Source organism: Amblyomma americanum, chromosome 3, assembly GCF_052857255.1.
Source record: "Amblyomma americanum isolate KBUSLIRL-KWMA chromosome 3, ASM5285725v1, whole genome shotgun sequence".
NCBI classification, from domain to species: Eukaryota; Metazoa; Arthropoda; class Arachnida; order Ixodida; family Ixodidae; genus Amblyomma; species Amblyomma americanum.
The window spans coordinates 42,426,928-42,454,048 of record NC_135499.1 but is presented as its reverse complement, the minus strand read 5'-3'; the positions used below and the strand labels follow the sequence as shown (position 1 = coordinate 42,454,048).

Sequence of the window (27,121 nt, the reverse complement as noted above, 5' to 3'; positions counted from 1 at the left end):
AACTAACTTTCTTGAAGAATTTCGAAAACACGATTACCCTTGGCACTGTGGCTCGACAAAATTTGGCTTTTTTTTTACTAGTTGCATGCACTGGAAAGGTTGTTCATTTGCCTGCATGCTTTTCGAAAGCACATGCATTTTGGCATAATGTAGCCAAATTTTGTCGAGAATAATGGCGTTTTCGAAATTATAAAAACTAAAATGGCTAATACTAACGACCGGCGACAAATCTCTAATTATAACTAGGTGCCTAACTCTACTAGTTAAAAAGTTAATTATTAAAAATTTGTTAACCAGCTTACTACTTAAGACAATTCAGCGGGTTCTCTGGTGTCTGCCAACACTGGTAATACTAAGCTGCAAAAGCCATATTTTTGCACCAGAAAGCCTATTTTTGAAAATTACTTAAAGCCTTCCCTGAAACACCTGGTATACATGAACACTGCGACGCACAGCATCTTGGCACTCTGTTAAGTTTGCGGAGTACGCCACCCACACCGGAGCTCTCATCAAAAGCTAACCATATCATGACGTTATCTGTGCACAGCACCCGTGCTGCAAACGGTGCGATACTGAGGAATGTGCTAAGAAAAGCCAATGCTTAAAAAAGTACAGTCGCCGACCGATTTTTGGAACCAGCAAGGGCTGGAAAATGGTCTGATGTCCGAAAAATCCACGAACTTCAAAAAAATAACTTTTCTGAAAAAGAAAAAAAAGACGGTTTTCAAAATGGCGAAATTCACCACTCCCCATTCTGCTTGCAAGCAATAATACCAGACCTGTATCTGAGCCACAGTCATGCTTTCGTCATGTCCACACCACCTCAAGTCACGATATGAGACAATGCGCTAAGACACTGAACTTACCGTGAAAGGGCTGTGATGCAAGCTCAAACCTTCAATAACTTTGCATGCAGAGTGGACTCGCAAAGAATTTTTTCCCTTCGAGACTAATACACAGAGTGAGCATTATTTCACATGGTCGTTGTTATAATGCAAAACAATATTTCACGATCAAAGTTTGGTTTGGTAAAGCAAACCGAACCGAATAAATAGAGGTGTGCGAATATTCGAAATTTCGAATACGAATCGAATATGTTTGACATTCGATTCGTATTCGTATTCGAAAATTGATATTTGCGAATTTCCGAATATTCGAAAATTCCCGAATACTCGCCAGCGATCGTATACTGCGCATACTTTCATAAATTAGACCATGGCAAAACCGCAGTATCTGAGAAAATTAGCCGATGATCCAGTTAAAGATTCCAGGAAAACAATACAGAGGTCCTATCCACTTCCTTCTCCGCCGTTTATCACGCGGACCGACCGCACCCCGACGCCGCAAGGCTTCACCTCGTGAGGATTTCCCCCAAGTGGGCTTTCCCTCATATCACCCGTGCTGCGAACAAGATGGCCGACGGCCCGTTTCGAGCAATAGAAACGCGAAATCGCGCTTGTTTTTTAATCCTTCCGTAATACGTTACATTTTTAATGCCCACATCCGAAGAATGCATCCTGTCGCCTTCATAACTTTCCAAGCGTGACTTCTGCCATCCCGTTTTGTAAATTACGCTATGCGGGAACGTCGCCTTGCGGAATGCCGCGGGATCCTCCTGAAGGGGCGCGTCGAGTAGTCACAATAGGGCAAGCGATCCTGTTAAAATCCCGCCTGTTGCATGGTGCATTGTAACCTGCACACCTCTTTAGCGGGCGTAACGGCAGGCGTGGCAACAATCGGAAGGCCTCTGTCGCTAGGGCAAGAAAATAGCCTGGCTGCGTAGTTTCGGTTTCTGAGCTTCACTGCTGCCCCGCGGCAACTTCAAATGTCGGCCCGTGCAGTCGCCGATAGTCCAATCCCAGCTCCGCGCGGCTTATATCTTTTTCCTTTTTATAAGCCGCCTCGCCGCTCCGACGCCGGTGTGTGTTCCCCAGCCCCTTGCTTGCATTTGTGTTGTTCTTCCAGCACTCCAAAACGGGTGGCTTGTCACGGGCTTACATGCACTAGTGCGATGGAGCCGCCTCATAAGGCCTTACAGCGTCTTTAGCATTTTCGGGAGCATTTTTTTTTTTTCGGGGGTGGGGCACGGGTAATTTTATTAACAGAGGCCTTCAAATGAACTGGGCATTTCTTCCGGTCCCTTGAACTCCGAATGAATGAGGTTTAATAGTCATCGTGTTATTTTTTTGTTGCCAGTCTTGTAATTTTATGGATTTTGTTTTGCATGACCTCATTATAGTTTGGATACTGTTATGCTGTCTAATCAAGTAGTATACATTTCTGTGCACATCATGTTTTTTATATGGTACTGAAGCAGTCTAGTTTTGTTTATTTTAGTTGCAAAAACCATACACTATTTTGAAAAAAAAATAAGGGCAACAACGTTTGCTTGCTCATCGTTTTCTGAAATTTTTTTTGTACTGAACAGATATTCGATATTCGAAGCCATTTTTTCTTCATATTCGTATTCAATTCGTATTCGAAAATTTCAATATTCGCACACCCCTACGAATAATCAAAGTGCACATGTTGCCATTGCCAATATGAGAGAACAAACTGAGACACTGAAATGTATTAAAATATACCCAATGCAAGCTTGGCTAGTGATCTAAAGCAGAGCACAGAATAGGCGGCAACAGGTGAATGCAGCTTTTTCTTGTTATGCCTCAACTCAGTGTACATGGAATCCCAAGCTGAAAAACGCAAACCATGTGGGCATTTTTGTGTTCCCCTTTTAGAGCGCAGCTCTGCAGCGTCCGTTTCTGGGTTGAATGGTGTCCCTCACTGGCGCTGTCAGCCTTGGCGTAATTGGCAGAGCGAGCGAGCAGCACAGCAAAGGATGAAAGACAGCGAACACGGAATGCAGCAAAAGATATACAGGTGAACCTCGATATAACGAACCTCGATAGAACGAAGTTCACGATTGAACAAACTTTTTTTGTTTCAGTTTCTTGCTTCCATTGAAATGCATGTTTTTTCGTCGATTTAACGAAGTGGTTCCGTGCTGCAGTTTCGATGCAACGAAGTTTTTGGGAGCACAGAAAAACTATTTTGGAAAAACTCCGCCACTTTATGAAGTACTATATTCAAATTTTATTTTGTAAGAAACATGTTAGTAGAGGAAAATGTTACACCACTGCAGCGCCCCGGGCGCACAGACGTTTAAATAGTGCCCTCTCTGACGTTTCGAAGTCTAGAGCAACATTGTCAATCCAATCCAATCAAAACCTAGAGCGTCTCTCGTTCGTTGGCACAGGAAGGCACGCTGCCACAAGAAGTCATTTCTTTCTCTGATTGTGGTGCTCTTTTGTGCAACAATAAGTGGTGCGCCCCGGAAGAGAAAAGTGCTGCCTCTTGATCTCAAAGAGAAAATGATCAAAGAAGTAGCCGCCGGCGAGAAGGAGAAGAAAGTGGCGAACAGGTACGATATAACGCTGAGTACCCTTTCGACCATTTTAAGGGCGAAGGACAACATATTGTGCGTTGTCAGCGACAGCGGCCTGAGTGGGACAAGGAAGAAGCTGAAAGCGACTACGTACCACGACGTGGAGAAAGCCACATTCATGTGGTTCATGGAAATGCGCGCAAAGAACATGCTTCTGAGTGGTGCCATACTTCAACAGAAAGACCTGGACTTTGCAAGTGTGCTTGGGTGTGACGAATTCAAGGCTAGCAGCGGGTGGCTACAACGTTTTAAAGAGCGCCACAATATCATTGGCAAAGTAATGAGCGGTGAAAGTGCGGAAGTGAATGCCATTGGAGCTGCTGGTTGGCTTCGTGACCACGTTCCAGGCATTCTCGCCCGCTATGACATCGCGGACATTTATAACGCCGATGAAACGGCATTATTCTATCGCCTTTTGCCGAAGAAGACCCTGGCTCTGAAAAATGAACGTTGCCATGGCGGCAAGCAGAGCAAGCAACGACTAACTGTGTTGCTATGTGCGAACATGGATGGAACGGATAAACGCAAGCTGCAGGTCATCGGAGTTAGTGGAAGTCCACGTTGTTTCATTGGATGGTCGATGCCCGTCAAGTACGTCAGCAACGCAAAGGCTTGGATGACACGAGCCCTGTTCAGCGACTGGCTTAAAGAGCTGGATAAGGAAATGGGGCAGCAGAAGGGAAAAATCTGCCTTCTGGACAACTGTTCAGCGCACTACATTGACGTGGAGCTGTCAAACGTCGAGCTGAAATTTCTTCCCGCAAGTTGCACATCCCTAATCCAGCCATTGGATCAAGGTGTAATAAACAGCGTAAAGTGTGCTTACAAGAAGCGCATGATCGAGAGGATTTTGCTCAACATGCGCCTTAAGGGAAAAAGAGGGTCTTAGAGAAAAATTTTTTTAATATTGGACTTAGCATAATGAAAGCTTCAGCTATTATGTATATAAGTGTGCTGATTTCAAATATGGTGTCCATTTTTGTGTATATTATGTCATTTATTATTAATTCAGGAATTTCTGTAAAATTATTCTGACAACTTTTTGAAAAAATTGGCTACTCAGATTCAAATAATTTTTATACCAGTGGATTCTACTATTATTAATGCTTGCAATAACGTTACTTTTGGTGTTTTAACCATTCTGTAACCAAAGTTACAATGTTTTGAATTTCACATAAAAGTGGCGAGGAAAAAGGTGATTTTTATTTATGCCGTTTAATATTTTCACATTTTATTAAAAGTGCTGTTAATGGTTTTATTGCAAGGTCCAATCATTCAGCCTTCAAATAAAACAAGAATGGTGAAAATCGCGCGAACCAAAGCCAGGAAAAGCTTGTCAGCAGTGTGTAGGGTGGTGCAGAAAATGAAACTGAGAATAACGCAAAAAACGAAATCAAACATTTTGAAGCTGTGTAAGCACATTACAGTGCTTAATTTTACAAAACAAACAGCTTAGAAGGCGCATAGTGAATAGTCTGAATCACATTTTTGCCGTTGCCGCCGCTTAGCAAGCTGCAAAAATGATTTCGAGGGTGCACACTGTATTGTGAAGCAGTCTGTCGATCGCCACCAAATCTACGACCACATCGGTAGCTCCGCAGGCAATGGAGGGTTGGCGTCTACACGCTCGTTCGCTAGCGTCCACATCTTGCGCTAGGTTGCAGAAATTGCTGCCAAACTGGCGATTTTATCATCGGCGTGCTTCGCAATCCTCGCGATCAGCGCTGGGCAGAAATCTGTCTAATCTGACCCGCTGCTGCCAATCTCACCCAAGCCCGCAATTTGCTCCGTGTCGAAGGCGGATGCCGAAGCTGGTAAACAAGTGCTTATCACGACCGCCGAATTGCACTCCTGTGCCTCGTTATTCCCTTATCTCTCTTCCGATCACTTTTAAGTAAAACCATCCTCCAGCTCTCCGTCATCCTCTGCAGCCGCGACATGCACCGCGCTCGGGACGAACGCCGGAACGGCTGCCAAGGTCGCGTTATCCGCCAGTTCACGCTCAGGCGCTCCGCTGCTGCTGGTTGACATCACTGCCGACGAACTTGTGTCTTCCGCTTGCTTTCTGCGGCCTTTTTTACGTTTTTTCCCAAAGTTATGCGCGCTACGAACTTCCGATACGGTTTCAAGCCACGGTGGTCTTTTTCAAAATGGCGTCACAGGACAAACGCGGAGCGTTCAAAAAAATGGCGCCGGCCAATGAGGCGCTTGAATTTCACCACATGGTGCCCAACAGCCAATAGCATTGCCGCATTTTATATTTTGTTTTCTGTCTTTTTCTCGGTGACCAATTGCAGTAGACCTTTCATTCTGGCGGGAAAGAAAGCTGAGGAGTTGCTCTTTCAAACGAGTCCAAAATCGCCTAGCTGCGCCGGCCACATTTGACGCGACACGCAACGCAAAACGGGCATTTTCTAACCTATTTTCGCGAGCTCTCTTGTCAAAATTGCATCTTTGCGTGTCAATTTCTCGTAAACTATGCGGTATTCAGCCATGAAACTTGAAATTAAGATGGAAAATGATGAGACTTATCCAACTATGACCAAATTGAAAAGTCGATTTTTTCGCGATTTTTTGGTCCCAAAGACCCGCGTCCCCCCTTAAACACGACACCAAGATTGACGTGTTTATGGGCATAGAAATGCTATCTGCGTCCTGGCAGTCTACGAGCAAGGAAACTATTGTAAACTGCTTTAGAAAGGCTGGCATAAAAGCTGTGTGCGACTCATTGGATGCGGCAGACAACGATGAAGCGAGCGAAGGAGAGGCGCCTGCACAGTAAGATTTCACTGATGCATGGCAGCAGCTGAGCGAGGAAGGCGGCATTCCCGAGGATGTAAGCCTTACAGACTTCATCACCAGTGATGAATATGCTGTCACAACAGAAGAATTGGACGACACCACAGTAATTGAAAGCGTTCAAGAAAAAACCGTTGTAGAGGACGGTGACGACACCGAGGAGGCAACGCAGACGCCTACAGTAACAGAAGTGCTCAATTCCTTTGACATTTTGCGGAGTTAGGCCGGCGTGCAAGAACATGAACAAGCATTGGTAGCGGTAGCCGCCTACGAACACCTCATTACGCCGACGCTCATGAGCAAACGTCAGGCAAAAATAACTGACTTCATGACTGCATCATGAAGTGATTTGATGCAGTCATGAAGTCACTTGCCTTTTGCAAAGATTTGAGAATAAAGGTTCTTCGTTTTTGAGCTATGCTTACTTTCTGAACTCGCGTCAATCTCGCCCGGTCGCGGTGGCTTGGTGGTCACGGCGCTGGACTGCTGATCCAGATAACGCGGCGGCTGCGTTTCGATGGAGGCGAAATGCAAGGCGCCTGTGTACTGCGTGAAGCAGCGCCGGTTAAACCCCATGTGGCCGTAATTTTCGGAGCCCTCCGCTACGCCCCGTCCTGTGAAGTTCCAGGTGACAGTAAATCACGTCCCGCCCCGCATGCGGTGCACAAAGCCAGCCTAACTACTTACGCTATTTTGCGGGGCCTCCTACTTGCACGTCCCATTCCCATCAGTCCGTGAGAGCATGTGATGGAGTGCAGTGTTGCTTGACGCCATTAATAGATTTCCGCGCCGCTTGGTTTCGTTTTCAGTGATGCCACACGCTTCGTGGCACGTCTTCGCAGCAACACGTGAAGCTCGCTTTAATTTTTCACTTGCGGCATTATCTCCATATCTCATTCAAGATTTTGAGATACCCGCAATTCGCTGAGAAAATACTGTAACGTAATGGGCAACAAAATGCACGGCGCCGCGGGCAGCAGCTCGACTCTACAGAAAATTTCAACTAAGGCAATAATTTGAGATGTGCTATTTCGAGATAACGAAGCTTGACTGAACTACTCTTGCCGCTCTATTTGCTTGTCATTTCTTCTAAAATCGGTTGTAATATCGTCACAAACGCACGTGAGCGGAATAAAACAGAACAACGATTGTTGTTTGAATGTACAATTTCATTAACGGCACTGGAAGACAAAAACCTTGTTAAAACGAAGGTCGTGATATAACGAAATTTTTCCCCGAAAAGTACTACTTCGTTATATTGAGGTTCAACTGTATATATATACAGCGATAGCGAAGAGAGTGCAAGGAAGAAAGTATGGTGGCAGTCAGAAGACTAGCTCTGCAGCTACAGCCAGAGTAACGCACACCGTCATCCGTTTGCACGAGGAGAGGTTTGTGCTGTGCCCAAGCCGAAACCCAGAGCCACCTCCCTTTGGCGCTGAATGTTCCGCATGTTCCTTGTCGCCTTTGCTTCAAATACTGCAGCCGGGAAGTGTAATCGTCGACCAATTTTTTCTCGACACTCTCTTCAACTGGCCTGATTGAAATCATCATGAATACAGTCGAACACGGATATATCGAACTCTAAGGGGATCGCGAATTAATTCGATATATTAAAAATTCGATATAAAAAAATACAGGCCCAGAGACTTTACCTGTGGCGGACGATGACCTACCGATCGGAGCATTCAAGAATGACAACTATTTCCGCACACACGGCGCAACGTAATGCTTTATTTACGTGAAAAAAAAAATCGCTTATGTTGGTCTGCTTCTTCGCCTTGCAAATGAAATTAAAGACGCCAACCTCGATCTTATCGAGGCTGTTCAGGTGCGAAAGCCCGGTTCCTTCCATGTCGCCGCAACAACGGCGAATCAAGCTGAATGCGGCCGCCACTTCAGTGGTGGAGTACGAGCGTGTAGCCGCCCCCTCGTCCGGACGATCTTTGTCGCCACTCGAGCTGTCGGCCTGGGTCCCTGCGACTGCAGCTACAATGTCCTCGTCGGCGAGGCTCGCAACAGCCTGAACACTGCTGTCAACGTTCACAAAATCGTCAGCAGACACTTCGGCTGGAACAGCAGCCGGGAAAAGGGACGACAACTCGCGGAACGCGTCATCCATGCGCTCGTTGTCGCCGTCGCAGTCTTCGCAGGTTTCGGGAAGTTTGGCCGTCACGAGGCCTGCCTTCCGGAAGCAGTTGGCCACGGTATCCTGCTTCACGTCTCTCCAGGCGCCCGTCATCATTTGAATGGCCCCCAGCAGGTCAACCTTAAGCTCGGTGCCCATGCGGAGGTTCACCAAAAGCCTATCAATGAGTCGCCTCCTGTAGCCGACTTTGAACGACTTAATGATGCCCTGGTCGAGCGGCTGCAACTTCGTTGTCGTGTTCGCCGGCAGCAACTTGAGCGCGATGTTTTCGAGCTCGCAGGTGGTGTGATGGGCCGAGCAATTATCGACGAGAAGGCAAGCGTGACGCCCCGACTTGCCCAGTTCGGCGTCCCACGCTTGCAGCCATTCTGTAAACAGCTGACGCGTCATCCACGCCTTCTTATTGAAGGCGTAGCGAACGGGGAGCTGCTTACAGTTTTTGAAGCAGCGCGGTGCCCTTGCTTTGCCGATCACAAAGGGCTGGAGCTTTTGAGAGCCATCCATGTTAGCAGCGAGCAGAACGCTCACGCGGACTTTGCTCATTTTGCCCCCGTGACACGTGCTGCCCCGGACGTCGAGCGTCTTGCTGGGCAGCATCTGCCAAAACAACCCGGTCTCGTCGGCGTTGAAGATTTGCGCGGGTGAAAACTTCGCGCAAATTTCCGGCCATTCCTTCGAAATCCACTGCTGGATATCCTGGCTGATGACGGCTCCGCTTTCCCCAGAAATGGTTTTGCCAACTATCTTATGGCGGTTCTTAAACCTCTGCAGCCACCCTGTGTTGTCGGCGAAGTTGTCATCACCGAGTGCAGCGGCAAACCATTTGGCTTTAGCCATTAGCATTGGGCCATCCACCGGAATGTTCTTAGCCCGCACCTCTAAAAACCACGCATAGAGAGCCTTTTCAACTTTCTCGTGGGCAGGAGCACGCACACGACAAGCTCCCGACGTTCGTTGCTCCGCCGCTTTCGCCTTTATGCCCGCCTTGTTTTTTAACAAAGTGCTTAGAGTGCTCACAGGAATCCCGAAGTCGTCTGCCACCGTCGCACTTTTCTCGCCCGCCTCAACACACTGAATGGCTTTCAGCTTTGTCACAAAATACAGGTTGTTGCGCTTCGCTTCTTGACGCTGCTTGTGCTTGCTGCGGCCATTGCTTCCGCGTCAGCTCACCACGATCCAGTCACACGTGTCGCGAGACGCACGCAAAACAATACTGAACACGAAACACAAGAACGTGCGCAGCCTCCGCCAACAAAGCGCTCGCGATGGCCACCTCCGAGGGCGACAGCGACGTACGAAAGGCACGAGCTGTGGTTGGCTCAGCAAAACTCGTGAAAAAGCAACAAGAAAAAAAAAAGGCAAAAGGAGGAGGCCGCCGGAGCCTTCGTTCCTGGCTACCTTTTCCGAGCCGATCACTAGGGTTACGCGGGGGAAGGATGAGAGACATTGGGAGAGAGAAAAAAAAAGCTGTTCCACAAGTCGGAGAGCGTGCACAGCGGGAGTACAGTCCGAGCCTCCCTCCCCCTCGCTCTCACATTTTCCGAGCCTTTTGGGGGAGGTGCGGAGCTCGCGGGTGCAGCGAGTGCAGAGATCGCGCGGCGTTCTATATATCCAATGGCGGGTAAAAATATCGTTCGATAATATAAACGTACGAATTTCTATACTTTTACACAGAATTTTCAGGGGGATAATTTACGAGTTCAATACAGACAATAATTCGATATATGTGGGTTCGATATATCCGTGTTCGAGTGTATAATGTCAAATAAAAGTGTGCTAAGCACAAATAATTCAATTTGCATACAATGGTTAGTATGCCCAACTCAACAAGTCTTGCCAGCCTGGAGAAGAAATGGTGTACTGCAAGCGCCTGTGCATGAGACACATAATTCGTAACACTGCCGTTAAGGTGTGATGGCTGTTTTCTCAGCACACAAAATGTTGTCGGGAGTACAGAGCAAGCCCAGCTCAGAGGTAAAATGATTAGCTGTTGCGGGGATGGCCCAAGACCATTCACTCGTTGATTATTGATGTGTGGCGGCATTCTAACAGTGCTTCTAATAAGTCACAATACTGAAAAGGAGCCGATTTCAAAGGCATGAAAACTGATTGGTACCCTAGGCTGCCAATTTCAGCACGCGACCCTGGGTTCCTGTGCTCACAGTGCGAGGGCGGGAGAAGGTTGCGCGCGTACCTCAGCCACTCCGTAGCAGGCGTACATGTAGAAAAAGCCAAAGTACTGGGCCAAGTGTCGGCCATGCTCGGACACCTCCTTGTTGACCAGGGAGAGCACCGCCACCAGTAGGTGGTCCGACAGGGTGGCGTTGGGGCTCGACAGCAGGCCTGCAACAGGGGCAACGCCACTGTCACACCAGAGACACCACAATCGTGTGGGCTTTGGTGCGCCACCACCAAAAATAAAACTCGTGCACGAGTTTTTCAAGCTCTCGAGAAAAAAGTAGAACAGAAAAATGGACAGTCACTTCACAGTACCTCAGTACCGTACACACTTGTGTAAGGGTCGCACTTTTTTTGCCATGTTTCTATGGTGTGTGTGTGTGGCCCTTGAAGGAAAACAGCCTTTGTCCACCACATACTTCTCAACTACGGTAGAACCTGCTTATGTGCCCCCCCCCCCCCCCCCCCCCCCCCCCCCCCCCGACGACCAGTGTTCTAAGACTGTCTAGTGTGGGCCTATGGGACACTTTGTGGGGCTAATGCATTGAAATTTAGGATGACACGACTACCGTATTTACTCGCGTAATCCTCGCACTTTTTTTCCCTGAAAATCAACGCAAAGTTTGGGGGTGCGATAATTATGCGGGGAAAATTTTCAAGCAAATGTTTCGGAGTGTTAAATGCAAAGATGAATGGGTGCAAGATCAGGATTGTCAGGTCCGCAATTGTAAATATAATGAAAACATTACTTTCAAGCGTAACTTACCTTCATTATGAAAGTACAAGGTGAACGTAAGCTCAAGCTGCTAAAGCACTTTATTTGCCGCGCGCAACCTCCCCGTCACTACTCGCGTTGCGTACGTCCTGCAGGCAATTCTACTCTTCATCAGAGTCCGTGTCGACACTGAAATCGATGGTTTCTTCATCTTCCGATGCTTCTTCGTCGTCCCACACCAGGTGGTCCTCGGTCGCATCCAGGGCGTTCGAAATTCCAGTTTTCTTGAAGCTTCTGGCCACCATGTTTACGTCAATCATCCCCCATGCCTCTGATACCCAGCTGCACAACAGCTCCACGGACGGTCTTTTGATCTTGCCGCCCGGCGTCAGAGCATGTTCACCTTCGGCCATCCATTCTGCGTACAGCCTCCGGACGTTATCTTTAAATGGCTTGTTCAAAGATACGTCAAGAGGCTGTAGCATTGATGTGAGGCCGCCGGGTATAACAGCTAGGTCCGTGCGCAGTTCCTTGAACTTCGCCCGAACTAACTCTTGAAGATGGCCCCGAAAGCTATCAAGCACGAGGAGCGACGGAAAAAGAAGCGCTCCCGGTCGCCAACCCCACACAGTCTTCACCCAGTCCACCATAAGGTCTGCGGTCATCCACCCCTTTTCTTGGACGCGCACGTGTATACCAGGGGGGAGCTTTCCTTTCGGGAGGGTCTTCCGCTTGAATATGACGTACGGTGGGAGCTTCCGCCCGTCCGCCGTCACGCCTAGCATGACCGTGCACCTCTGTTTTTCGGCACCTGTAGTCCTGACGTGCACAGTCCGAGCGCCTGTCTGTTCGACTGTCCTGCTGCTGGGCATATCGAAATTCAGCGGAGTTTGGTCCGCGTTCCCTATCTGGGAGAGCAAGAAGTTTTTCTCCTGCCGGATCCTGATAACAAATCGATGGAAGTCCACTATTTTCTCTTCATAGGCTGCGGGCAGGCGCTGGCAAAGCGTCGTTCGCCTCCTGAGCGAGAGTCCATTGCGCCGCATAAATCGTGTGGCCCACCCGTTACTAGCGCGGAAGTCTTGCACCGGGATGCCCTCCTTTCTTGCGATTACGAGTGCCTGGTTCCGTATCAAATCAATCGACACAGCACACCCATCCGCTCGTCGAGCCTTGATATATTCCAGTAAAGAGGATTCAACGGCAGGAAATTTCCCAGTCTTCGGTCCACGGAAGGCCCGGCGCGTCTTACCAGTCGTCTTGAGTTCGTCGTGCCGCCGTCTCCAATACCGGACGCAAAACTCGTTGATGCCGAAGTGTCTGCTGGCGGCGCAGTTGCCATGTTCCAACGCATACTCAATAGCTTTTAGCTTAAAAGCAGCTGTGTAGCTTGCGTAGCGTCCCATGGCGAAGCGGCACAAAGAGCACGGTGCAACACGCAAACAAGGCAAACGAGGCCTACGAGACACCGGAGAGCTGGAGACACCATCGCAAAATGGCGTAGCGGTGGTGAGTGAATGAGCGGTAGCGGCGGTGGCAGCGGATGATAGCACAGTACCGCCGCCTAGTAGCACGCGCGCCCAACCATGGCAGTTAGTTGTGGCCGCAGTCAATAGATAGCTATCGCTACGACAAGCAGACGGCTCGCGGCAGTAATTTTGGGGGTGCGATGATTATGCGGGGAAAAAAAAATTTTGCAATTTTTGATAGCCAATGTGGGGGGTGCGAGCATTACGCGAGTGCAAGCATTATGCGAGTAAATACGGTACTAGCAGGAACCGCTCCCTATAAGTCAAGCTAGTAGATCAAGTGTAACACCACCCAGAGTTGCTCTGAATATGAATGAACGTGGACAGAAATGAATTTAAGGGGGGAATTTAGCACGGTTTCGTTGGCAGTTTGAAATGGTGCTTCGCACGCGAGACCCACGGCTGTCAATACAAGGCCCTTTGCCTGCTTTTCTGCTCACATAACTGTTGTAAGGTTTACAGAAAACGACTGTACTTTCATATTACAGTCAATTACTGAACCCATGCTAGAGACAAGCTTCTTGAAGCAAGATACCACCTGCCGGTGTAGTGGCAGTGCACCAGTCGTGTCTCTAGGCCTAGTCTGCATTGCATCTTTGGAGTCATTGCCTACTGTAAGAGGTCTAATCCTGTTACCAGTACACCACACACAGAATAACCCCATTCAAATTACAGCACAGCTGGCTGCTGCTGCGTGGGGAGCTGCGTGCATTAAAGTACTTTGGTTCCCTCTACTTTGGCACACGCATCCAAAGCAGTGCCTCGTAAATGAAGTCGACCATGTGTTCACCTCTTCTATATCTCTGCGTGCCATCTGCGTTCCTTTGGAGGACCCTCGGCCTATTGTTGGTGTAAATAGTTTGAGATTGCATTATAACTGCAATAACATTTTAAAATTCTCCTCATTTCTCAAACTTCTATCTCGCGCTATATTCATATAAATAAGCTAAAATGGTAATTTTTCCATCATAATGCTGCTCCGTCTATTATAGCAATGGCATGAAAAATGAGAAAGTGACTGTTAACACATAATTCCAAAAAGATACCTAAATCCGTGATTTTGAAATCTCGGGAAACTAGGGGGCCTCAGTTATGATGTTAGGTTAATGTGCTGTTTGTAGCTCCCTGTCGAACATGTTCGGTGAGGATAATTATAGACGTGAAATGCAATTGATTGTAAACATTTAAAGGTGCCAAAAAACACATATGCACAAGAGAAGACAGAGACACCTGTTGCTTTTAAATATTTACAATGACCAGCTACCAAGTTGCCCAACAAAAAGTTCTCTTATGAAACACACTTGCCTTTCGCTGACCTTAAGCATTATGTTCTTAGCTCGTTCCTCACGTCTGCGCTCTTGTCAACGTCTGCAGCATAGAGTGCCTGATACAATGGGCAACCTTGGCAGCACGCCACACACTGTCATGTCAGTAGCAGCACGGAGTGTTTATGCTTCGGTGAGAGCCACAGCTGCAATGACTCGCCTGGTGAGCATGACAGTGCACCAAGATGTTGTGGGGCAATTAGCAGGCTGGCGTGTTTTTGAAAAATTCTTTGCTTTCACACCTCAACTAATGTTCAAACATTTGCATTACCAACTCATAAACATCCTGAAAGTTTTTTTTTTTATTTTCGGGTGGAAAGTTGTGGAGAGCGACCCTTACACGATCACTGCCTTTGTTTGAGTGTATACGGTAGTCTGAACTCAAAGGAAACTGAAAAATTGCTCGAGCTATGAATTAGACACAGTTTAAATCAAGGATGCACTTGAACCGAAAGCAGCTTTGAATTTGGTGACTTTGCAGACCACTGCACTGTCGCAGCCAGTTGAGGCACTGGCTGTTGTGCAGGGTACTCACTGGAGGAAGCGCAAGGGAAGAGTGGGGTGTACGGTCCGTCCCTCGCCGAGGCATGAGCCAGGAACACCACGATTTTGGCGAAGGCACTCCGAACCTGGGTGGTGACAGGACGGATGAGTGTGGGTGGATAGAAGAGCTTAAAATGCAAGACAAAAAGAAATGCACGGGTGAACATACGATGTGCCAAATTTGAATCACCAGAATTAGTTGTTGCACATTTTGCTTTTACATTCACTGCCTTCCCATTGTGGCTTTCAATGTGATTCTGCTGCTGCGTAGGCTTCTGATGGGAGGACACTTGTAGGTAGGAGATCCGCTCAATCCGCAAGGCACTCTAGGGTGGGCGCACACACAGTGGCATTTACAGCCATAAGAGCTATAAACACAGTAGAACAAAACATTTTGGCGTTGGTTCATGGCCACCGAATCAAGAAACCACGAAAAAAGTGGGGTACAAGTACGCCACAGTGTATGTGTGTGCTTTGCCTCACTTTGTTCTTAGTGAAGTTTTATTATTAGGGCCAAAAATAAAGATAGGCAACAAGCACACTGCCAAATCCTCCTAGCAGTCCCAAGCTCTTCTTATTGCCAGATGAGCCCCAAATGAGTACAGGCAAAGAGAAAAATGTGTGCAAAAAGCAATTTTAAGCCAAAGCATGGCTGCTTAACAACTGTGTCAACATGTGCTTCTGCTGCACACCGATTAGGGAATGCTGTTTGTCAAGACTTTGTAGGAGGGCTGAGGTGTCCGTTGAGTTTGAAGTGCAGGCTGGCAATCTAACTCTGCCCCCTGCTACTCGGCACGTGCCTGTCCTTTCAAACCGAGCCCTCACCCTGCCCCGCACCCTACCTCTACCAATCTCTGCAGAGATGTGAGCCTGCACAGATGAGCCCAGTGCAACAGCAATGCCCTTTCATTTCCAGTATGCAGAGTTTCCCCTCTCAGCACTGCCAGTTACTACCGATGAGCTTCCCGCAGGCAGCAGAAATGGGCTACAACTCTGCTGTGAGTGCAGACGCTACCAGCGTCCACTCGGACGATCAGTGCTGCTGAATGAAAGCACACATGGTTTCTCAGTTGACCTTGTGAACTTCCCACTACTGGCAATTTTCATGCCCCGCGCCACCACTGCCGCAAGCTAGTAGAAGAAAGATCGGCGCATGCGAAAAAGCGCCATTTTCTCTGTTGGCTGAGTGGTTTACCAGCATATCAAATGTTGCTGTCACAGTTTTCCTATGAAAATGTATCTTAGAAGCTCTGTTACATGGATATTTGCAGGATAACGAGGCAAAAGAGCTTTTAAGTTCGGGCTTACGGGGGTTTACCGTCACAGAGATACTCCGGCTAAGAGGGACGCCGTAGTGAAGGGTTCTGAAAATTTCGACCACCTGGGGTTCTTTAAAGCACACTGACATCACAAAATACACAGGCCACTAGAATTTCGCCTCCATCGAAATTCGACTGCCGCAGCCGGGATCAAACCTACTTTTAAGTGTCATCAGCTTGAGTGTGATGGTTGTAGCAATCCACAAAAAAATAAATAAAATATCATGGGAATAGGAAGTTCCCATTCTGTAGTGAAATGCTGGCAGGACACTGACAGTGTACAGTCAAACCTCACTACAGCGAACAGGTAAAAAAATATAAAATAGTTCAATATGGTTGAAATTCGTAATATACAATTTCGTCAAAAACACATGCAAGCCAGCACAGTTCAGTCAGTGAAGGGAATCCTTATAAGAGAAACCAAGAGACCTTTTCACAGGCACTTGCAGCAATTCTGGGGCACCAGTTATGTTGGCTTTCCCGCAAAGCACCGCAAGAGCACAATGTTAACCAGTTAAGTGCCAGCTAGGGTGCCCTTCACACATTATAGCGGTATGTCAGAGCATGTAAGGGCTGCACATGGGTGCAGCGCTTACATGAGATTATACTGTATAAAAGATGATTTGCCTGGACTAGAACTGCCTCTGTAAATCCATGGCACTGTTTGTCTTCAAACAGTCGTGTGCTCAGTGCACTACAAACAGGCACATTTCAAGTGTAATGTGTATTTCGCAAGAGTGTCTGGAATTTTCATTCAAATTCCATTTCATTCTGATTCTTCTGGCCCTAAACTGCCCCATGCCCTTGCTATTGCTGGAATGAGTCAAACTGATGGGCAGAGGGCAACGAGAGAATAGAATTGAACATTTGCACCATAGTGGCCTGACATTCACTGCATATATGTTCCATCCACTGATTCAAACAAACTGAGTACAAGGCATGGTTAATTGCTCCTAGAAGACAGTGCACCGAAAAAGGTGACCTTACTGTTCTTGCTTTCTACCTGCACGCACGACTACAAATCTACACTATTCACATTTATGTAGCACATGGCTAGCTATATTTATGGGCACAGAAAAGTGCAAACGGGCAAAGCTTAATAAGCTATCAATCCATCGGAATCTCTGCCACCCTTAATCATGCTTTTTTTCAGAACCCACTCTCCTGCACCTCTTACCAGCACTGTGCGGAAAAATTCGATGTGTCCTGAATTTCTACCACGCAACAAAACTACTAAGTCGAGTGAATTTTTACTTCAAAAGCGAGTTCCAGGGTGTTTTATGAGCGAAGTGAGGCTCAGCTTGGAAGCTGTCCCCATCTCCAGCAACCGACTGGATTTTCGACCTTACCCCCCTGCAACTGGAAGGAAGAAGCCGTTAGGCATGAGAAACGGGGCCCACCTCATTGGTAGGGCACTCAAGCAGGTACTCAGCCAGCCGGTGTGGGTGAGCAAACAGCACCTGGTTCGCAAACCAGAGCCGCACATTGCGAGAGTGCCGCAGGTGCACACACAGCACCTCATACCAGTCCGAGGCCGAGCCCCTGCATCAAAGGAAGGGTGCTGTTGGACATTGTTCCTACTTCCAGGCACACTGGGCTTACTTGAAATGTAAGCACCAAAAGAGGGTCGCCATTCAAAACCAAGGGAGCACAACAGCAGAGAAACACACTGTGTATTCATAGTGCTGGCAACTTCACTGCTACAGATGCCCATCTATGAGAGGGCGCAACAGCAGCGGGTAACTGCAAAAAGTAACCACAAAGAGGAATTCTGTCACGTAACAATCAGCTTGGATGCCATTTCGCTCACTTATCTGAACAGAGCTACAGCGGTCAATCCTCCTTGCAAAAAGGCACCCAGTACGTGCTTAGTGTCAATGCTCACATTACGAAACCTTCATTTTTTTTTTTGTTCAACCCTCATGCAAAGGCTATGCTGCTGTTCCATGTTATGCAGTCACTGTCTCGACTTTCAAGCTTTTCTGCAGAGTAATTGAAAGCACCATTGCTCTTGTCAGCTTTTACTAGGCACATGACATTACTACTTAAGCCCTGGCTTGCCTGCCACTTAAACTGATTTTGCATGTGACAAGAGTTCTTGTTTGGTTTGCTGGAAATAAACCAAAACCTGGAAGGGGTGGGGTTATAACATTAAACAACACCAACTAGTAGAAATAAAAATAAAGGACATGCTGCAACTTTTAGAACAAGGCACTACAGTGTTTATACACACAGAGGTTTACTGTGATGAATTTTGACTATACCTGGAACATGAATGACAAATTGTTCTCCTCAAACTTGACAGCTGCCACGCCACTTTTGACTGACTGCTCAAATTGTCTTCTTGCTCGGTTAAATGTGCTATTTTTCCCTGAACGCTTCAACCACTACAGCGTTTAATTACAAGTAGGGGTGCGCAAATATTGAAATTTCCGAATACGAATATGAAGAAAAAATGGCTTCGAATATCAAATATCTGGTCAGCACAAAAAATAAATTCAGAAAAGATAAACAAGCGAACATTGCTGCTCATATATTTTCCAAAATAGTGTATGGCCTTTGCAACTGAAATAAACGAAACTAGACTGCCTGAGCACCGTATAAAAAGAAATCATGATGTGCGCAGAAATGTATACTACTTAATTGAACAGCATAACAGTATCTGACCTGCAATGTGGTCAGGCAAAATGAAATCCATAACATGACAAGACTGGAAACAAAAATAACATGATGGCTAGTAAAACCTCATTAATTCGGAGTTCAAAAAACCGACAGAAATATCCGGGTTATTCGAAGGTCGATCTATAAAATGCCCCGCGGCCACGAAAAAACAAAAAACTACCGAAAATGCAGTAGTCTTATGAGGCGGCTCTATCGTGCAAGCACCTGCAATCATGTGACGAGCACAGAGTTTCGGCGTGCTGGAAGACATCGCGAACGTAAGCGATATGGGAACGCACATTGACGTCGGAATGACGAGACTGCTTCTAAAAAGGAAAAAAAAATTGACCAGCGACGCGTCAGTCAGCGTCTGAAAGCGGCACAGTGCTGATATTGAACTACGGGCGAATGCGCGGGCCGAAAGTTGCCATTGCCACGCACGAGTGGTGAAGCTCAGAAACCAAAACTACGTGGCTAGGTTATTTTCTTTTTTTTATCTAGTGACAGGGGCCCTCGGAACGTTGTCACGCCTGCTGTTACGCCCACTTAAGAGGAGCATGGGTTACAGTGCACCATGCAATAAATAGGCGGGATCTTTACAGGATTGCTTGCCCTATTGTGACACCTCGACTCGCCCCTTCGGAAGCCTCACGCGAAATTCCGCAAGTAGGCTTTACCGCATATGGGCCTGTCACACTAGGCCAACAGTCGGCCGATTCGGTCTGCCAAAACCATGTCGTCGTGATGTCTGGCTCTATGTCACACTGCGCCGACGAAAACAGTCGGCCGACTGTCGGCGTCGGCGCCAGGTCTCCCACAAGACGGCAGTTGGCCGATGGTCCGCCAACTCCCATGTCACACTAGCGAGACAGCGTGCGAGACCTCCCGCCGACTTGGCCCTTTCTCGTTCTCACTCTTGTTTTGTCATTTCCTGCTATGCGAATTCATGGGCCGGGACGCTTCATTTTTCACTCTTAAATAAATCCCACCATAGTAAATTAAACTCAACACTCCTGATTATGAACCTAGATTGAGTGCAGCCCATACTTATTGCTGGAACTTATTGCTGGGTCAGAAAGGCATGGCTCGAAAAATAAATCCAGTCGCTCGCGGGTAAACAAGACGGGAGAGATTATTTAAAACTAAAATAATAAAAAGAAGAAATTCTCGACCACGTGGATTCGAACTAGGAACCTCTGGAATGCGAAGCTAATGCTATACCCACGACGGCATGAACAAAGCGTGTCACTGTTTTCTGAGGTGCTGATAAGGAGCACTCAGCAGTGTGACACTCGCGACAGAAGTAAAAAGCAGGCGACCCATGTGCGAAAACTCGGCCGGCGCGCTGCACCGGTCGCTGCTTGCGAATTGCAGCCCCACTGCAAGCAGGGGCACACAGAGCAGCAAGCATCGCTGCGCCGCTCGACTCATGCACTCGAGCTCAAAGCGTACGCTTTGCCACTCGCAGCGGTCTGATTACTGCTTGGCTTGGTGTTGAAGTTCGCACCATAAAAGACAAAATAGCCGTATTATCAGAAAGACCACCTGCTATACACGAGCAGCGACAAAGCATGCTTGCGCTAGTAGCGAGATTTCGGCAACGGCACCGCCTGCGGTCGCGCCAGGCGACGAACTGCGCTGCTGCCTGGCGCAGCACACGCCGCTTCGCGAGTAGCCTGCGCTATAATATCTCTTAATATCGCTTTGCTGTTAGCACTATAATCGCATCATAAACTAAAATTATGGTCAATTTCCGCGACACCTTTGGCTGCGAAGCTAGCGGACTGCTTGGGCGACAGGCGAGCCGGACCGCAACGGCGGGCCAGCGGCACCTTGTGAGGCGATTCTGGCGAGAAGTTTTGCTCGTATCAAAGTTGCTGCTTTTACCAGCAACTCGGTGTTGATCAACGATCCTCAGAAATGATACATTTGTCACATTTTTATGTCTCAACATTTATTGCTTACGTCAAAAACAATCTTAAGCTGATTTTTATTACAGCCGCGGATGGGATCCAGGCTGGCCTGCCGGCGAGCAGGCTCGGTTTACTTCACATACGTTCGCACCAAAAAAGACAAAACAGCCATGCTATCAGAAAGGCCGCCTGTTATATGCGAGCAACGACAGCATGCCTGCGCAACAGCCGCGCTTTCGGCAACGACGCCGAATGTGGGAGCGCAAGGGCGACGAACTGCGCTGCTTCCCGGCTGCCGTACTCGTCGCTAAGCCTAGCTGGTTTCGCATCGATGCCGCAGCTCAGGGCGCTTTGGAACTAGCCAGCGCAGTAATAAAGGAACTTTTCTAGTCACCCCTTTACTGCCATCCTGTCCCATAATAAAATAAAGTTATGCTCGATTTCCTCGACGGCTTCAGCAGCGAATCTAGCAGACGTCAGGCGAGCCGCACAAAGCAGCAGCAGGCGGCTATAGGATGAAATTTGCCTGTATCGTAGTTATCACTTCAACCAGCACCTTGGCATTGGCCAACGATACTCAGTAGTGATACCTTTTTGGACATTCATCTATCCCATAGCTTGTTATGAACGTAAACAAACAGTACTATAGCAGCGGAATCGTGTTCGTGTCTCAAGAATGTTTTAGCTTGGCGACCGATCTCGCGTCGACACGGTCGGCAGACTGTGTTTGTCGGCGTCGCAGGCGTCAAAGCATGTCACACTACGAAGACATCTGGTCGTCAAACGTGTTGGTGTCGTTGTCGGCCTAGTGTGACAGCTTGGTCTGCCACAGACAAGGTCTGCCGACCGGGTTGGCCGATCTTTGGTGTCTTTGTCGGGTCGGCGTCGGCGGCGTGTCGGGCTAGTGTGACAGGGCCCATAGCATAGTTGACCAAAACAAAATGGTGGTGGTCACACTCAGAGAGTTGAGGTGGCAGAACAAATGTCATGGGTGTGAGCATTAATTAGATAACATATTACAGAAGGATAAAAAAATAAACTCGCTTTCGCGCTGCAATTGTTAGAAGCGGGTCGTCCCCCATCTTGTTCGCCGCACGTGTGGTATGTGGGAAAGCCCACTTGCGAAATTGCGCACAAGGTCAAGCCTAGCTGCCTCGGAATGCGATCGGTCCACGCGGTAAACGGTGGAGAAGAAAGAGAACAGGGCCTTTATATTGTTTTCCTAGAACTTTAAAATTTATATTCAGATAATCTGCCCAAATATTTCGCTTTTGCCACAATCAAATTTACGAAATTCGGCACGGTATACGATCGCTGCCGAGTATTTGGGAATTTTCGAATATTCGGAAATTCACGAATATCATTTCTCGAAATTGAATATGAACCGAATATGAAACAAATTCGATTCGTATTCGAAATTTTGAATATCAAACACCCCTAATTACAAGCCTTAGGAAATGTTCTTGAGCATTACAAACTGCACCACAAAGATGGCCCGACAGAGCAATGCATGCAGGCATACTCTTCCACAGAGCTTTCCCTATTGCCAGTGCCATGGTTTAAAGCAGACAAGAAAGATTATAGTTTCTGCAATGCGGCAGCATCCAATGACAACGGAATTTCAAAGAACTGCCACGTCTTTGCGGGAAGTCACCGTGCACGATAGCAATGCCCAAAGAGAGAGCTGGAGCTTCTTACCTAAGAGACTTTTTGGTATGGAAAGCAGTCTGAAATAGGAACTTGGATGCCAGCTGTACGCTCACCATGGCCAGGTCTTCTGCTTCGGGCGTCTGCACATGTGAAACAGCATGCCATGAGCGGCAGCACCCTCTCGACATCTGTGCCCTCTCACACAATCTTCACAAAACATTGAAAATTTGATGTTTGCCTAGACACTTCATGTTGCTTCAAAAATTGAGGCACAAGAAACTGAACAAGTCAGCCACGCACAAAGTGCTTTCATTCACAATATTTACAATATCCTAAGCTACCAAGGAAGGCAGACCGCAGTTACCAAGGGCATTTGACAACTCTAAGCAGTTTCTTTACTACGAAGTAAAACCCTCATTACTACGAACCTCACATTAACGGTTTTATCAGACTTACGAAATTTAAAAAACTCCTGCCAGGATGCCTATACTTTAAACATAAAAATATTTCACTAGAAAGAATTTCAAAATACTGAGCATTTCAGAATAACGTGCCCAATTTATTTGCTTACCCACAGTAAAAGCACCTCGTTATTACTGACTTGCTCCAGATTTACAGCACCGAAAACTCTACCGGCGTTCTCAATTTATGGCGTGGCTCTGTTGACAGTTGCCATCACCACGTCCCTCACTGGAAGCTGGGTACAGAACTGCCGATGGCGTGACACCAAGCCATGTGACTTCAGCCATGTTCTTTTTCTTTTAGGACATGGTTCTGCAGATGAGGCCTCACTGCCTCATTTTTGTTTAATATTTTGTAATTTTGTCATCGCTAAAAATATATGGTGTTCTATGACGCACAGTTATGAATACTGCAGTACTTCGTGACACTGAAGTTGCACTAATAAACTTTGACCACCTGGGGTTCTTTAACATGCACTAATAAACTTTGTTGAGTAGATGATAATGCGGGTATAATTCTATTAACGTCATATCTGCACTCAGTGAAAAAAAGAAATCTAATACGACAGTGCTATTATGACAAAGCAGCCTCATGAATGCTGTCATGATGCAGTGTAAGATCATCAAATACTGCATAGCTGGAGGATTGACGTCAGCAATTGATCAGCGGAAGGACCAACTACAAGGCACTGCTGGCCGAACGTAACATGGTGGCTCGAAAAAAGAACATCAGGGGCAGCTTGAGCTACAAAGTAAGCAGGAGCATCCTTCCCATGCTGCCTTGCTACTCCTAAATGCAGATCACCAGCAGTGGAATGCTGCCCCAAACGCAGTGTTTATGAACACACTAGCCTGCTTGGCTTTTGCATGTCAGTTTCATCGGACTGCAAGCCCAGTGATGAGCCTGAAAGACGTCACAAACAGGAGGTGCAAAAACAAAACTACGGTGCTAGATGTATCCAACAGCAAGGTAAGCATGCCCCCGTGCAGGCTGGTTTCAAGGTTTACGTTTCTGTCATGATTTTTCTTTGCCTCTTGTGGCCTAAGATACGCAGTTGGTAGAATCTAATGGACGAAAAATAAGTACAAAAGAGGTCACCATGAAACAACTGCAGCAGGGCACATGCAACGCAGCTTTGCCTGTTCCACTTTAACCCTGCAAGCCTCGCTTTCGTGTGCGCTGCCTCTTACCACAGAGATCAAAAAGGACAGGACAGCCGGTGCTGGTTCACTTTCGTTGCTGGTGCATTCACAGCCAGTCATAGATTGCTTTGTTAGAGTGATACGCTCACAATTCGTACGATTTTCTGGTTCATATGATCCAAATCATGAGCCATTAAAATCTTCCACAGAGATATTCTTTTTCTTCTGGCTATTAAGTTTCTGAATAATGCTATTTCCCAGCAAGCACATTCAAATTCCGTTAAAATTCTGATCACACGATACTTTAACGAGCAATAGAAGGCACGCTAACATACAGAAAGCTATGCCTAGGGGGCCTCCCTCTAATGCATAAATGCGATAAGGCAAAACATATGAACACCAATACATATACGGAATGGTCTGAGCTTGGGGACGCACGACATGAGCACGAGTACCTTTACACGATTGTAAGTTGACCCCCCCCCCCCCCCCCCCCCAACATTACATTTAAAAAAAAAACTAAAAAAACTTGGAGGTCGTTTACACTTGGGTCTTTAATAACAGAACACGACAGCACTACCCTGCGCCCTCCACTTATCGCCAGCTATTGGCTGCAGCACGCGGGAGCGCCCGTGGGCACATTCCAAAACGAAACTGTATCAGTCACTGGACTACTTGTTCACAATTGCACCATCGTCCTCACTAACGCTGCTGTCATGATCGCTGCTGCAGTTCCACAGCTCATTTTCTAAGGTTGTCGTGCAGCGAGATCCCCCAATTCGCAAACAGCCACATCATGACATCGCGTGGAACAGCTGAAAATTTTGCCTCCCTGCAGCTGCCACACCTGTATCACCCATTGCGAACGTCAAACTTGCGGCCCGGCGCGCAGTTGTTCGCTTCTTTGGCGTAAAGAATGACAGCCATCTTGAATGTAGCCGTGAACGCGTGCCGGTCGCTTGCCGGACCTGGAGCACAAATGATGACTGACGAAGCACTACATAGAAAACTTGTGAAACACGGCCGGCAGTAGTCAAATGCGTCAGAGCCAAAGAGAAACTACGCGTGAGCGGCGTCGGCTCTTTCTTCACCTACCCACACTCCCCAGCGGCGCTGCGGTTCCGAGTGGTGGTGCCAACTCCATTGGAACAGCGGCCTTTCCATCAACTATCAATGCTCCCTTGAGCGCCGAGTGCGCGGTTGAAAGTAAACAAAAAAAACTTGGACAAGGCCTTTTAAGTGTAGAACACAAATGCGTTATTGGGCCGTAGCTGCTTATCAGTAGACGCAATCTGCAGCCATGTGTTGGGAGTGGGCTGGTGCTGGTTTGCTGCTTATCAACAGCCACCATCGGCCGCCGCGCGCGGGGTGGGGATGCCGGTAATGCGCGTTGACATAGCAGCTGCTCAAGGCCAGCACCAAGAGTGATGCGACAGAGCCATGCAGCAAAAATGTAACTACGCTGTAACATGCCTGATATCTGATCTGTCTCGCCTTTATTTATGGTGGGATACCTTGGTTTCGATTTTAAGTCGAAACCCCCCCCCCCTCGGATTTTCAAATTTTGAAAAATAGGTCGACTTACAATCGTGTAAATACAGTAGATGCATGCAGTCAGCTGCCACAGTGGCTTCCCCATGAAGCACACTGAAGCATAACTGATGCGACAAAGGATTCAAAAATGACAACAGTGACAACCAAGATGATCTGGCTACTTTCAGCTTTGCCACTGCCATATGAGATACAATTTTAAGTCTCTTTTGCACTACGGGCAATGCCAATGAGGACAGGAGTCCCCAAGCAGTAGAAAAACTCTTAAGGCATTGAGTCAACAAGTGCTGACTGACCTTTTCTGGTAAGTGAGAGTATCAATAAATGCTTTGTATTAAATCACAATTTTTTAAATCTCAACGGTTTTGGATGATACGCTTTCCTAGATAGTGTGCGTTTTTTCCCCCCATGTATAAAAAAAAAATCGATGAAGTTCTACTGTATTAAGTTAGTTTCCAGCAACAACCACCGATGTTTAGAGGGAGCAAAGGCCCGACCACCACAGGCACTGACCAGCCGATCCTGGTCCGGCGCCAGTGCCACAAAGGGCGTGTTGCAGCTGACCAGCTTCTTGGTGAACTGGAAGTACTCGTGGCTGAACTGGTTGCGCGTGTGCAAAAACTTGATGTTCTGCCTCCAAACACTACGCTCGATGGCTGCTGGCATTCGGGGTACAGCACCCACTGCAAAGACAAATCGAAGGACCACTGCAGCAAACTTCTTTGCAACTGCTCATGTCTCAATGTCTATAGACCTTGCCTCAACAAAAAGAAATGGTGCCATTTAAGAAGAACATGCGAGGGATAAAAAAGGACTCCACTGTTCAAAAGAATATTAACCCATTCTGTTCCAATGATAACGATTCGCCATACTCGCTTTAAGATATTTTTGGTTTGGTTTTGGTTTACGGGGGGTTCGACGTCCCAAAGTGACTCAGGCTATGAGGGACACCGTAGTGAAGGGTTCCGGAAATTTCGCTCAACATTGGTTCTTTAATGCGCACTGACATCGCACTGTACAGCCCAAGGGGTCTACTTCTGAGCCCTGCAGCGCAGCTCCTTGTGCATACTCAGGGGCCCTAATCTCATGAAGGCGGGAGGAACGTCTTCAAGCCTCCCAAGCTTAGGACTGTCAAATGTGCTTAAATAGCCCCGCTACACGGTTTGGAAGCCAACCCCTTGGGCTGCATATATTTGAAAAGGACTACACGTGGGCCTCTAACATTTCGCCTCCGTCGAAATGCGACTGTCGAGGCCAGGATCGAACCCGCGTCTTTCTGGTCCATAGCCACTGTGGGGGCTTAGTGAGGGAATGAAACAGTCATGTTTTCCTGCTTGGGAACAGCAATGGGCTGGTTTTCTTTGTTCACTGTCTCTTTTTCACTCTCTTTTCCAAAGTGACTGCTATTTGTGTTTTTTATCCAATATGATTTTTGAGGCTACGAGTAAACTGAAGGTGCCCAGCTGGGTAGCCGTGCAGCTCTCTTGTAGCAGCGTAGGTGTGTAGCACTGCAGCTGTTATAAACTCTACGAGCAGGTGCACCATGAGCCCTTCAGTCCCCTGCAGTCAATAACCACGAGGGGCCGACATATCGCCATTTGTACGCTGCTATAACATGTATTGCAATTCCCTGTCAGCTGATAATTCAGCTCCCAACTGTTCAAGAGCCAAATCAACAATTGGGTGCATTCTATGTCTAGGCAGTGTTCAGTCCACCGGAGGCAACACGTGGCATGTGAA

General features: G+C 47.5%; 1 protein-coding gene across 6 annotated transcripts in view; it reads right to left on the bottom strand.

Moving 5' to 3' along the window:
- faf (ubiquitin carboxyl-terminal hydrolase-like faf) overlaps positions 1–27,121 on the bottom strand; it is a 255,988-nt gene that overhangs the window by 26,488 nt on the left and 202,379 nt on the right. For all 6 annotated transcript variants that reach the window (XM_077657297.1, XM_077657293.1, XM_077657296.1 and 3 more), the window contains 5 exons: positions 25,895–26,064; positions 22,275–22,366; positions 17,403–17,544; positions 14,676–14,769; positions 10,588–10,736 (listed from right to left, as the gene is read on the bottom strand). In XM_077657297.1, coding sequence (XP_077513423.1) covers positions 10,588–10,736; positions 14,676–14,769; positions 17,403–17,544; positions 22,275–22,366; positions 25,895–26,064 — 647 coding nt within the window. The remainder of the gene's footprint in view (positions 1–10,587; positions 10,737–14,675; positions 14,770–17,402; positions 17,545–22,274; positions 22,367–25,894; positions 26,065–27,121) is intronic.